Consider the following 13,156-nt stretch of genomic DNA (forward strand, 5'->3'; position numbering starts at 1 on the left):
AAAAAGCAGCGAGGAAAGATTAATTTGAACCCCTTTAGCTGGATGGTGATTAGATTGAATACATTCTATCCACTTGGGCAAGGAGGCAATTTGTTGCTCCACATGGCTATTAGCAGGATAGATTAGCTTCATGAAAACAGAGGCTCTAAGATTTGGGATAAGCATTCCTGAAGGAGAAAATCGAATACAGATAAACTTCAATACAACTTTCTTTTTTCCATTTTCTCCCCATAGAAAGCCAGGGTGGCATACCATACAGACTGTGCTTCTATAACAGAGAAAAGCAGGGATATTTTCCCTCAGTCCTACTTATACCCATCCATTTTGAGATGCCTCTGTGAAAAAGTAAAAAGTAATAGAAAAGAAACCCAGTTTGAACAAAAACAAATGAAAATGCCATCTCTGCTATCTTGGTGATTGTTTTACACTCAGTCTGCTTTGAGTTTTGCTGATGGGACTCCTCACCAACACATACATAGGAGCAGACTCTTTTAAGTTTTGTAAGAGTTCACAGTGTGATGATGGTAAGAGGGTTGCAGGGCCCCATTAGAAAGCACCCCATGAAGCAGAGCCTTGAGTGGCTGAGTTGTCCTTGCCACAGTCAAGTTTCCCTATAGCTCAAAGGTCAATGTCTGTTCTGCTTTCAGTGTACATCAACATTCCCCTATTTGGAAGAAAGAAAAAATACTTTGGGGGTGGACTGTATCCAGAACTCCTCTGCAAGTATTTTTGATGAAGAAACAAACTAATGACACTGTCTTTCCCATCACATTTATGCAGACCATGTAAACCACGGAAGAGTGGCAGCCCTCAGTAAAAAATACATCACAGAGACACTTATTTTATCATGGCTCCCTCACCTCTGTGGAGCTGAGAATGAAGAACACTTGTCTCCAGAGCTCAGACTGAAACTTAACTGAGTGCGAATCAAACCACTAATGAAGTTCAAAAGTGGAGGATGGTTCTTGTTACCACTAGGTTCTCTATTTTTTTGCTCTTGATTTCTATCCAAAAATAAACTTTTTTTTTTTTTTTTTTTTTAATCAGAATACTTCCTGAAGTGACCAGCATTGGGAATATTGGGAATATAGGTAAGTGACACCAAAACCTTTTTCCCAGACCCATGCTGTTCAAATTACTTGAATTCCTTTCAAAGATGCATTTAAAAAGCAAAATTCACTCCCTACTCATACCACCCAAATGGATCCAGCTTAGACTGTCCTTACAAGAAATACGTGCAAATGATATTCACATGGCTTGTTTCTCCACTGAGATCAGTGGTGTAGGCACAGAGTGGAGGCAGATACCACTACCCAGAAGCAAGTGTGGTCTTGATCCTCTGAAACCTGCTACATCTCAGCCTGGAACTGGCACTTCCTGGTTGGATAGGGCTTTATATTTCTATTAGGCTAATTCCCATTGTAGTACAGCCTCCTGATCTTACATAGGGCACAGAGAGTAATCTGAACTCAAAGACAAGGGGGCACCTAACTGGGTTGTTAGGAGGCAGATACTGAGTGGCCCCTTTTCTATCCAGTTCTCCTCTGCAAATCACAGGTACTGAGAATCTTTCACAAAGAAAATCTGGTTTTCTGTCACATTTGGAGCTATTTTCACATTACAAATCTTCCCATGATCAAGCCACTCTTTGCTATTAAAAAGATTTTAAAAGGCTTCAGGCTGCACAATTTTATATGTTTTAGCACAGCGTGTTCATGAAGGAAGTGGCTCGAGGCAGGTGTGATTTCAGGATATGTCAGTTGACCTTAAAAGTTACCATGAATTTTAGCACAGTGATTTCCACAGGCAAATAACCACATCTATCCACATTCATGTCAAGAGAAAGATTAGAACTAGAATCTCCAAATGTCAAGCTCATGAAAGTAGTAAAAAAGGGAAAAAAAGCACATCAAGAGCAATAGCAGAATCTCCCACTCCTGACCCCATCAGAAGAGGTGAACTCCAACAGGCAAAAGGAAATATAATGGCAGTGCCAATGAAGGAGTTATGCAGCTTCAGTTGCAAGGTTATCACTAGGATATCACTAGGATACCTCATTAAGAACTCACATCTAACAGGACTTCTGGGCTGAAAGCTCAAAGGAAACTTTGTGCAGTACTTATATTGAGATTTGCACATCTTCACACTTAAACCTGGGCTTGCCTTCAGCACATAGAAGACCTCAGCAGAGAGATGAAGAAGAAAGCTTATCTATTCGAGCAATAAAGCTTGGTTTGCCAGAGAGAAGGCACAGATTGAATTTTCACCCTTTGTATGATTCCTGCCCTCTGTCTTTTAACGTCTTGGCCATAACAAGAAAAAAAAAAATCCCAGGATAGAAAAGTCTCATAGCAGATGTGGAAACAAAGGAATAATTTTTCTCCAAAGAACTGAAGATGAGGTCTGTGTACTTCTGAGGAAGAGAAACTAGATCAGGAATTCTGACAGTGGGAGGCAAGGCATATGCAGAGACCTGCAGAAAGAGAGATGATTCAGAAACATAAATCATATTGCTGCAGTATCAAGCCAGCTGTAGCATCAGCCCTATAGATGGGACTAATCATCAGGTAGGTCCAGTTAGTCTTGGTTTCTTGTTCCATAGTGAAGCTTTCTAAAAAATGTCCTGAATGCTCAGTAAAAGGCAGGAAAATTCACCTGCAAATGAACCTTTCTTGCCAGAGACTCAGTGTGCACTTTTTAAATCACAATCCCTCACTATAATCAATGTGTGCACTCCCCAGGAGTCTAACCCCAGCTCATAGCCCGGGCAGAGGGCAGGTGATAGAATAAAGCTAAGAGGAATCCTCCCAAAGAGGGCAGAAATGAAAAAATAACCCACCTCAACAGATTCCAAATGCATCTTTAACTTTACGTTATTACCTTCTTCATGAGGATTTGGCCAAGAAAATTTTTTAAAATGTCACTGGTTATCAACTTGGTGGTCAGGATGTAACTGTAGTAAGGGCACTGCCTCAGCAGTTTCAGCCCTTTTTTTTGGCAGTCTGAGCACTAAGTCCTAAATCAGCCTTGGGACTGAGCCTTACACTGAACCTCATGTGTCTGCTAGCACCACTGCCTCTGAGCTCTCCTCCCAAAATACTACAGGGTCAAAGTAGTAAAGAACTCAGCTCAAAAACTGTTGTGGAGTGATGTGTGGGAAGTGAAAGCCTCCTGAAGACTGCAATTTCCTTTAATGATTTTGTTGCTATTATATGTTCAATTTCTGCCAGAAATTTGTGTTCTGGCAAGCTCCTAGCTAGCAGCATGAGAAGGGGGAAGACATTTCTTTTAAGGATTTTTTTTCTTGAATTATGCACCACTGAAGAACATTGTGACAAATTATTTTGCAGAGTGTGTTAAATAATATAAAAAAGGTATTCCAACACATGAGCACAGATAATTATGTTAAGAGCATCTTAACAAATAACCCTTTCTCAATCTTACTACTTTAATTCCCTATGTGCATTTAACCTGCCTACAGTGGAGAGGCAAAATGTACCATTTAGAACTTTGCTTTAACTTAGGGTGTCAAGGATGCCCCAGTTTATGAAGAGAACCGGCACTTTTGCAGAGAACTCACTTGAAAAATATTTCACATGGCATATTTTGTGCCAGCATAATTTCTGTTATAAAGCAAGAGAAGGCAAAAAAAAAAAAAAAAGAAGGGAAAACCCATCCCTGCCCTGGAATTTTTGGTGAACACTGGAATAACAAATAGGGGACGCATGTTGCTTTAAGCAGTGAACAGGGGATATGAAAGAGAAGCTGCAGCTGCTGGGGCAGATGAGGGGAAGAGGGAAGGACAAAGGAGCTTCCACAGGAGAAGACTGTAAGAACACAAATCCATAAAAACACAGGCTTCACTGATTCCTACATTCATATAGCAACTTGTTTTTCAAGGGGGAAGCCATTTCACTATTAGGTCCCATTGTGCTACTTTGAGCAAGAAGTCTACTTTTCATTACCAGGAACCAACATTAGCCCTCTTCATGTCTGTCAGACTCAATCTCAGATGTCTGGCAATTACTTGAAATTGAACTCAAAACAATACTGAGGTTTTATTGATAGCTTCTCATCAGTTGCTTGCTGTTTCTTGCCTTTCAACCAATAGCCTAGAGAGCATCCAATTCTCCTACACTGTGCCCAACAGGGTCAATTTTCAGTGAGGTTATTGATTGGGACTTGACATTTAAGGAACATACAACCACTGTGGCATGAACAGCTTTTTACCAGCTCATAAATATTGCTAGGTTGAAACGTCCTCTTTCTCATGCTGAAAATTGAAACATTATTTCCTTGTTTCTCTTCTGGTTCAGCATTTTAATACTGTAATTTGCAATTTCCCTAGATTTCCAAACTGTGAAGAGATAAATGCTGCTGTGAGAGTTATTTCAGGTACCCAATCCCAGAGCCTCTGCCAGCTGGACTAAACAAAATCAGTCAAATCTTGTCTAGCAAGAATTTCAAAGAGAAGAAGCAATAGATATGTCAATACTTCATGGATTTTTTAATGAAATCTCTTGGCGACAGGAAAACTATTGGGGTTTTTCTTGTTGTTATTTTGATCAGATTCTGGCCTTTTACTTGCTGGGAGGGATGGAGGATTCTGTCAAGAGAAGGTCAACATCTTGAAGATGTGACTTGTTTATAGTGAAGTTGGCCTTTGCAAGGCTAAACCAGTGCTATTGTATGTCCCTGATTCCCACTTTTTAAGACCCCACTTTAAATCAAATGCTAAAGCTAATGGTCTGTTGACTGATGTGTTAAACTTTAAATTTCCCAGAGACTTGGAAATGATCTGCCTCCTTAAAAAGTAGACACTAACTGAAAAGAGAAAAAACCACATGGGTTTCACAGACTTGTTTTCGTCTAAAATTCAGCTGTAAGACTTCACTCGCTTGAAATCTGAGATGAAGTCCAGGACAGCCCCAAAGGCAATGTCTCAAAAAAGGGCAGAACTACATTACTGGAGACCTCTTGGCCCCAGCTTTAAGCAGAAGTTAACAGTGATTCTGAACAAATTAAAATGGTTTTAAAATTGTTTCTAGAAGGTTTACTAATTACTGCAATAGAAGGTAAATACAAGGCTTTGCAAGTTCTTTCACATGCATCTCATCAAATTCATTTCAGAGCAGAGACCCCCTGGACTCAACAGGCCCCTTGGATTAATATTTTTATGACATCTATTTAAAGGATGAGGTTCAGCTATAGTGCATTAAATAAACAACGCATTTTGTCACCTTGTTTGTCATGATATTACTGAGACACAACTTGCCTGTGAACTTTACAGCTGCAATTTTGTTTTCCATATAGATGTTCACTGTCTCTCCATTGAAGCTCATAAGTTGCATTCTTCTAAGATGCACTAAAAAGAGAGATGGTTAGAAAGACATCACACATGCTCTTCCATCAGAGAATGTATTTTGTTTTGAAAAATCCACACAAAATCCAATTACATTAATATTTTAACATTTTGGTGTATTTTTTTCAATTATGATAGAACACATTATTCCAAGAAAATAAAAATATTTCATTTGGAGATTATTTTTCACCCTCTGTTACTGTATAACATGTTATTTTCCTTATTCATTGAAAATATCCATATATCAAGCATCTCTTTACTTCAGACATCTTTATATTAATCATCATAAATATTTCTACTTATAAAAATAATATATAATTTATATAATAAATACTTAAAAATGAGATTCAACATGTCAATCAAGTAGGAAAAAAAACCATTTTGATGTTTTTATTTGCTATTTTTACAGCACTGATTCACTGAAAATTTCAAAACCTTCATTTGGAATTCAGATTCAGAGAGCTGATCAATTTGAAAAAGTTGCCATTCCCTGAGGAACAGGGTTTGTTTGCTGCACGTGGGTGCAGCTGTACCCTCTGCACACAAAACTCCAACACAAGAGAAATGTCACAGCCAGGTAAGAAAGCTGATGACAGGAAAGGCACTGTCCAGAAGGTTGGAACTTTAGCTGGATTTCAACACTAATAGTAAATCCGTGATACCCACAACTATTATAAATGAGACCTGTACCCTTTCATCAGTGATATGACTTCAAAAATGAGAAAAAAAACTTAGTCAACTGTGGAAATAAGCAAATAAACACCAATCACGAAAAAAACCTCAAGATTACTGCAGTGCTAAATGGTTTTGCTGGGTTTTTTTTTAATTTTAGCAGTATAGTTATGTGATAATTATATTGCAAAACATTTCACTGTGTGGTAGAGCAAGTACACATTTTTTTTTTAGAAAAATATTAGTTAAAGCAGCAGTCTGACTCGGTTGAATTGAAGATGAGATTTGGAGGGACCTGAAGTGCTATCACTTAAGTTGGATGGTTTATGTACCAGCCAGGTGAGAGCTAGCAAGATCTATGTGTAGGCAGTCAATTCTGAGGCATGTGGTTTCACATAAAATTATAAGTATTATTTTCAGATGCTTTTCTCACTTTTTGCAAGGTAGCAGAAGGTCCTTATGGTAAACTAGAAGGACAAGGACTGCTCAAAAGCCAGTAAAGCTGTTCCACTTCCAGCTCTTCATTTTGGTCAGAAGAAGGAAAAGAATGGGTGTTCTCATCTGTGCTGCCAGAGGCTGGTGGAAGCGGCAGCAGCGGAAAGAAAAGGAAAGCTGACCAATGCTCAAATTAACCCTGACCCTCAAAGCCAGCAAGCTGCTTCATGGGCAACTTCATAACTAAGCCATGAATGATCCAAAAAGCCTTTAAAGATTGTCTCCCACTTGTTTTGCTTGTTCATGAGAATATGTTGCTCCTGGGAAGTGATGTGGCCAGCATGTTGTGAGTCATGAATTGCACTGATTGCAAGCACAGCTGGGAATCCTCTTCAGCCATTCCCAATTGCTTCCTTTCTCTAGCCTATTTTATCATTTGATTTTTTACTGGCAGAATAAAAAAGTTACATTAAAAATAGGGCTTTGTTGCTTTTTCTGGCCCCAGCACTTCTTGGCAGCTGATTTCACTATCTCTCTTTTCCTTTCTTTTATTTTTTTTTAAATCTTCATTTATTTAGAGAGCATCAGACCCACCCTTCTCTGTCCAGAAAGTCTCTGCTCCTCATTGGTCTGGTGACTTGTAGTGGCAATTCTTGTTTGCAGCAGGATGACCTGGTATCACACACTCTTCCTTCCCATTCTGCATCCTGCCCTGCTCTTGCACAACCACCCTTTTTGTATATGGGTTTGACGCTGGAAACATCTTTTGTTAAACCCTCTTATTGGCTTTCCAGCACAACTGGTAGCTGAAACCCTGGCACTGTAACTCAGTAAAATCTTTTTGTGTTCTTCTTTGCTCTTTTTTCATACAAGAGCCCAGAAATTTTCCCTGCAGGCTTATAATTCTGCTACCATTATAGGATAGGTCTTTTAAGCCAATCATCTTAAATGCCCATCTTTCTCTGGTCGGCGATATTTTGTGTCAGAAAAAGCAAATCTCCCTCTCTCCTTGACATCCCGATGCAGAAATTAGGCTGTGAAAATCTCCTAACAATCCAAAATAAGAAATGAGCCTCACATCAAAGTTAGTGAAAAGTCTCCCACAGGCTTCAAATGGCTTAGAGTCAGATACTGAGGGTGAAGCTGAGGTCTCTGCACCATTCAAGTTCCTCTTTAACCAAATTGATTGATGAGAATAGGTATTATTCATTATCAGGAGAGTAGTACCAATTTAGGAAAAATTTTCCTTATTCTGGGAACTGCTTGGCAAAAAGGGATTGGGATACTGAGACCTGCTCCCTTTTCCTCTCCCTGACATGTACCCAGCAGCTGCCTCTGGCACAAGGAGCCCTGTGCTAAGCACTGCCTTTCAGCGCCAGTTTTTTTGCCTGCAGCCCAAGCAATATTTGACACATATTGTATCCTGTTTCTGCTGCGTCAGCAGTGTTTGTGTAAACATGTTAGCTCATCCAGGCATGAAACTCACTATTGTTGTCCCACTTGCAAAACAAACCACGTCCAATAAACCCAGGGGATGGGGCAGTTATTCAGATTTCTACTAAAGCTGCTCAACATGAGAGAAGTGGTTAATAATGTTACTACTCTCCTTGGCGATCCGTCAGCTGCCTCTGATATATGAAGTGTTGCTGACATGGCAGGAATGATGACATTGTCTTTCAGCAGCCCTATCCCTGTCCCTCTGAGGGGACTGAGCAAGTTGAGAAGACAGATAGGTTGTCTCTCCTGATGGTAACAGGGGTCTGGTTCCCTTTCTGTTCAGTGCACAGCAGAGGAAATAAAGCACAACAGCACTGCCTACAAATCCTGCTTAGCTGGGACTGACTGCTGGATTCCAGGCTGGAATGCTGTAGGGCTGGTCTTGCTGGGAGGACACAGAGGTAAGGTTAGGTGGATAGCCAGAAGCAGTCTGGAGAAGAAGGAGCAAAGGTCTCTCAGCTCTGGGAACGTGCACAAAGCCAACATGTTAGTTCACCCAGGTCTGTTAGCTAGACAGACTCCCATCCATTTCTGAATATTGAGGGATAGGAAACAACAGGAGCAGCCAGGAGATATATTTACCATTCTCTTAGATATACCACAGCAGACAGAGCATCTCAAGATGCCTTTTAGCCCTGCAGGCAATGAGAGCAGCCTGAATTCATCCCATCTACCTGAGCATTGAACCCTGTCATTGATTTGGGAGAAACAGAGACAGACTACATGAGCTATGCAAACAGAGGGCAGGAAGAGGTGCTCTCTGCCAGTACCTTCTGCTCCACAAACTGGCTGAATTCAGCCAGGACATTCCTGAGAGAATAGGCATAGATTTTGTCTTCTGCACCAACTTCTTCACTCCTGGATTCTATTGTAGTTGTTACTGTTATTTATCACATAAGGTCTCACACAGACTTGATTGAGGGCAGTAGCTGAGACTAGTCGAGGTGCTGATAGCAGCATTCCCTTCTCTGCCCCACCCTTCTCACAATTTTTGGTGGGAGGTTGCTGCTGGTGCAGCTTGCTTAGTCTCCGACCTGTTTTTACTCACAGGCCTGTCTGCACAACTGCGAATCATTTTGTCAAACAAACAGAAACCCAAACCTTTCCAAAGTATCTCTGTTAAAAGTGCAGGGATACTTTGTGCAGGTTCCTCCAGGTTACATGTCCCCTGCTTTTCCAGCAAGTGCTGCCACTTGCTGTTAGTCTGGTGCTTCTGAAAGCCTATGGAAAAGATTCATCCTATATCCAGTAGAATTTAGTATGTATTAATTTTGGGTCTGTGTTTTGGAGAAATAGGGAAGCCTTCACATTTCTGAAAATTGCTCCTTTTGTTAACTCTCTTTTTTACTTTTAACGTATTTCTTATATCTGTCTTTTTTGTATCAATAAATATCTTCATATTTGAAACAAGAATATTGAATTAATACCTCTCACCAAATCAATATGAAATTATACCTTAATAACATCCATCAGAGCTGTTCCATTTAAGCTCTGATACTATGAACCAGTAAGTTTTAAATAGCCTGTTTAAATACAATCATACATAATATATAATTCCTCAGGGATGGAGCCTGGACCTAGCTGTTCTTTACTATCAGAGAGCACAGCCCTAGGGTCTGGCTGAAAGGGGGAAGGAATAATACTGAACTGTGACAATGTTGAGTAGAGGCAAGCCATGGCTTTCAGGAACATTTACTTTGCCTTTATCCTCCCAAAGTAAACTATATTGTACACAGTCTATAGACTTTGTCCTCCAAAAATGGAAAGATAAAAAAAGTATGAAATCAGCTATGTCCTGGGAAACAGATGTTTTAAATTAATTCCTGATTTTATTAGGTGTTATTATTTATATGTCTGAATCCACAAAATATATAATTTCAAAAGTGGGTGGGTTTGGTCCATGGCAAGGGGATGAAACTCAGAGTAAATATAAAAGCAAATTGAAGTCTTGTAAGTTAATCTGTGAAGGTTTATATTGTTGGATAGCAACAGAACTAGCAGTTCTGGATAACAGAACTGTATCTGGATTGAACTGGACATATTATAAAATTATTATTCAACTGTCTAGTGCAGCAAAGTCCATCTGAACAAATCATCATCTCCAGCTTAGGATCATGAATTTATGTGAAAAAAATATGAGGATTTGCATTGATTTTAATTTTATTCAGGGGTTATTCCACAGGGCTTTTTTGTTGACTGAAGGATACATGTTGTATTTAAATGACTTTACAGTAATGACTAATAGTTTTCCCAATGAATCTGCTAAAAATACACCAATACAATTTTAATAAAATAAATGCTATGTTGCCCTGGCACATTGGTTCTCTCTTCTCCTAGAAAGTGGTCTGGAGTCTGAGTGCCTGAAGAAGACTAAAATGGGCCTGAAATGGCTGTTTTAAAGTTCTTCATACAATTGTTGTAAGAATGGTACCGTGCTACTAAGAATCCCCCCTCTATGTGATAATCAGATTATTGTTCAATACTCTGTAGTGCATTTTTCCTCTAACTCCTGACTTCTTGACTAAATCTTCCCAGAAAGCAACAGTACAGAATTATCCAAGTTTTACTTTGGGGTCCCAAGATACGCTTCAGAAATGTCAGGGGGTTGAGCTTCATGGGTTCAGCCTTTTATAGCAGGCTGCTGGGGAAGAGAAACACATTGCAGACAAGTGCTAAATCCTAGCTAAAGGTGCACAATCTTCACTGATTCTGGTCTTCTTTTAGCCTCAGGATCAACTTCTGCTTTTAGAAACACTAACAGTTAAATCCTATTCAGTCTCAGATGAACATTTACAAGGAGCAAGCATTTGTCCCCAAATACCAAAGGCTTTTGAAAAGCTCTGTCACTTCTCTCAGATGATGGAAAACAACATTTGTGGAAGAAATACTATTCTCTAATGACTGCCTGCTTTAATCCAGAGCACACCAGAGGCTAAATAAACTGAGTGGGTTAAGCCAAATGTGCATACAGTTCACATAGGCCTCGCTCAGGATCATTGTTATGCCAGGATATAATGGATAGATTGGCAAGTGTCTGTCCCTTGCTTTTTTGATGCAGTCTCTGGATGAGCATGTAAGGCCACATTTGCTTGCTTTCCATAGTATTCTTTCTTACAGTCAAAACTTAATTTGTATTCTCAGAATGGTATAAAAGTTCCACAAATAATTCAAAGTAATTAAAAATAAAAGGGCAGGAATCCACTGCCAGGGAGGGGAGCATTTTCTCTTTTAGCCTCTCTTTGTGGATCCCATTGTGCCAAGACAGAAAACAGTGAGATGTTCAAATATTAATAAAGTGGTAGAACAGCCAAATTAAAATGCCCCAATTCTCATAAGTAATGTTTCCAGCACAGCACAAAAGAATAATCAAGCCCCCAAACTAGTGAAGGAGAATTTATGACCCACCATCTGAGCTGCCAAGAACTCCCTACATGCCGGCACGGAGGACAGCATGGAATTGCTCTGCTTCTAAAACTTTACCCAACTCTGTGCTACAGAACAATCCAGTGCCATGGAAAGTCTTCTGCTCACTTCTTGAGGCAGTCACTCCCTGCTTAGCCTATGCCTCCATAGTAGCACAAAGACAAGCAGCGTGGCCTTCTTTGAAGTGGCAACTCTCACAATATGAGGAGTGGCTCAAGTTGTGCTCAATCCCACATTACAACGCAGGGAAAACCATTGGGTCCTCAGGCCATCAAAAGTGAACTTGGACACTGAAATTAGTGCATCAGCAGGGGGAAACAGGACTTGGTAATGCTATTTTATTTTATTAACAGGAGATTCAAGAGACTTTAATTTTCTTGAAGGTGTTATTCAAGCAAACCAGCCAGATGGAAGAACTTAAATACTGGCCTCTGCATGTCATATGAACTCATCCTATGTGCTATATACATTGCACTATGTCTGGACTGGCCTTTTCCTGTATGGTTCAGGCTAGACTTGAAACCTATGTGCTGTGATATTTTAAAGAATTTTGTGGGTATGAAGTGAGGAAGAATTTCCAAACACTCTCTTTCTAATACTGCATTTCTAACCATTTGGACATTAAGAAAAACTGAGCTAATAGGCAGGCATCATGGTCATCTTATTCCACAGCTCTGATGAATTTGAAACATAGCAGTTTTCTTTACGTGCCCTTCCTCTGTCATGCATTCTGGCTCGCCTCAACTTCTCAGAGTGGCATATCAAATTTGTATTTAAGTGTCTTTCCTTTATGCATTCAATAGTCAGACAAATTCTCTCTAGGCTGTTTTTTTCATTCTAAAACCTATACTACATGCATTTCATTTGTGAATTTGGTCCAATTCTTGATGAGATAAAAAACGTTTCCTGATATCAAGCATCCTAATGAAAATTTTGAGAGGCAGCACCTATCATTTTATCCTTAATCTACCCATGACAGGTTTCTCTATCAAAGAGCTGATCTCTCTAACTCGGGTAGTTTGCCTTTTACCAGATTTTTTTCAACTGCTAAAGATACATATCGTCCCTCACTTTTCATCTCATATTGTTAACACATGTATAAACTGTTATGCTTCTCTATCTCTATGCTTCTCTGTCTCTATGCCTCTCTATCTCTTCATATAGAAAAGGGAAATTGCATATAATCAAAGGAAGTGGATGTAAATCATTTCATCATTTCTAGAAATGTAGATTTAGATTCTTCTACTCCTTCTGGTTTAGACTCTTCTACTTCTTCTACCCTTACTGATCACTGGTAGTGATCACTTTCAACAAGTGAAGACTGAAAACGGATGTCTTTGAGAGTGCTCCTCTTTCAGGGTTTAAATGTACAGCTCTTGCATGCATCCCTGTCATGCAAAATAGTAGGACTCAGTCCTGAGAAGACTTGCTGCTGACTAAACTGTGCCTGTGACTTTCATGTCAGGTATTTATCTTCTGCTCTTCAGGCTGGAGTCTACCAAAATCTCTACTGTCTTCTCCTCTGGTCTTGTTATGATATATGCTGGTTTTATACAGATATGTGCCACTTGATGTGCACATTTTGTAACCTCTCAGTGCATGTGGTTTTAGTCCATCTTGCTGTAATAGGTTCCATGAGTTAAATGTACACCACGTGCAAAAGGAAACAGTTTCAAACCATCCTTCTGTCTGCAGCACGCTCAAGAGCAAAGCTCTACAGAAAAAATACAGGAGGATTGCTTGGTCCTCTTTCAGTTTACTAGAAAT

At 39.7% G+C, this 13,156-nt stretch overlaps 1 protein-coding gene across 4 annotated transcripts in view; it reads right to left on the reverse strand.

The window, feature by feature from the left end:
- The window catches only part of LOC143694357 (uncharacterized), a 174,675-nt gene that overhangs the window by 36,818 nt on the left and 124,701 nt on the right, over positions 1–13,156 (reverse strand). For 3 of the 4 annotated variants that reach the window (XR_013182795.1, XM_077180274.1, XM_077180260.1), the window contains exon 4: positions 5,276–5,365. The exons of the other annotated variant lie outside the window; for it this stretch is intronic. Coding sequence is in view for 2 of the 3 variants with exons in the window: in XM_077180274.1 (XP_077036389.1) it covers positions 5,276–5,365 (90 nt within the window). In the remaining variant the exon portion in view is untranslated. The remainder of the gene's footprint in view (positions 1–5,275; positions 5,366–13,156) is intronic. 4 annotated transcript variants of the gene reach the window in all.

Source organism: Agelaius phoeniceus, chromosome 1 (genome assembly GCF_051311805.1).
Source record: "Agelaius phoeniceus isolate bAgePho1 chromosome 1, bAgePho1.hap1, whole genome shotgun sequence".
NCBI lineage: Eukaryota > Metazoa > Chordata > Aves > Passeriformes > Icteridae > Agelaius > Agelaius phoeniceus.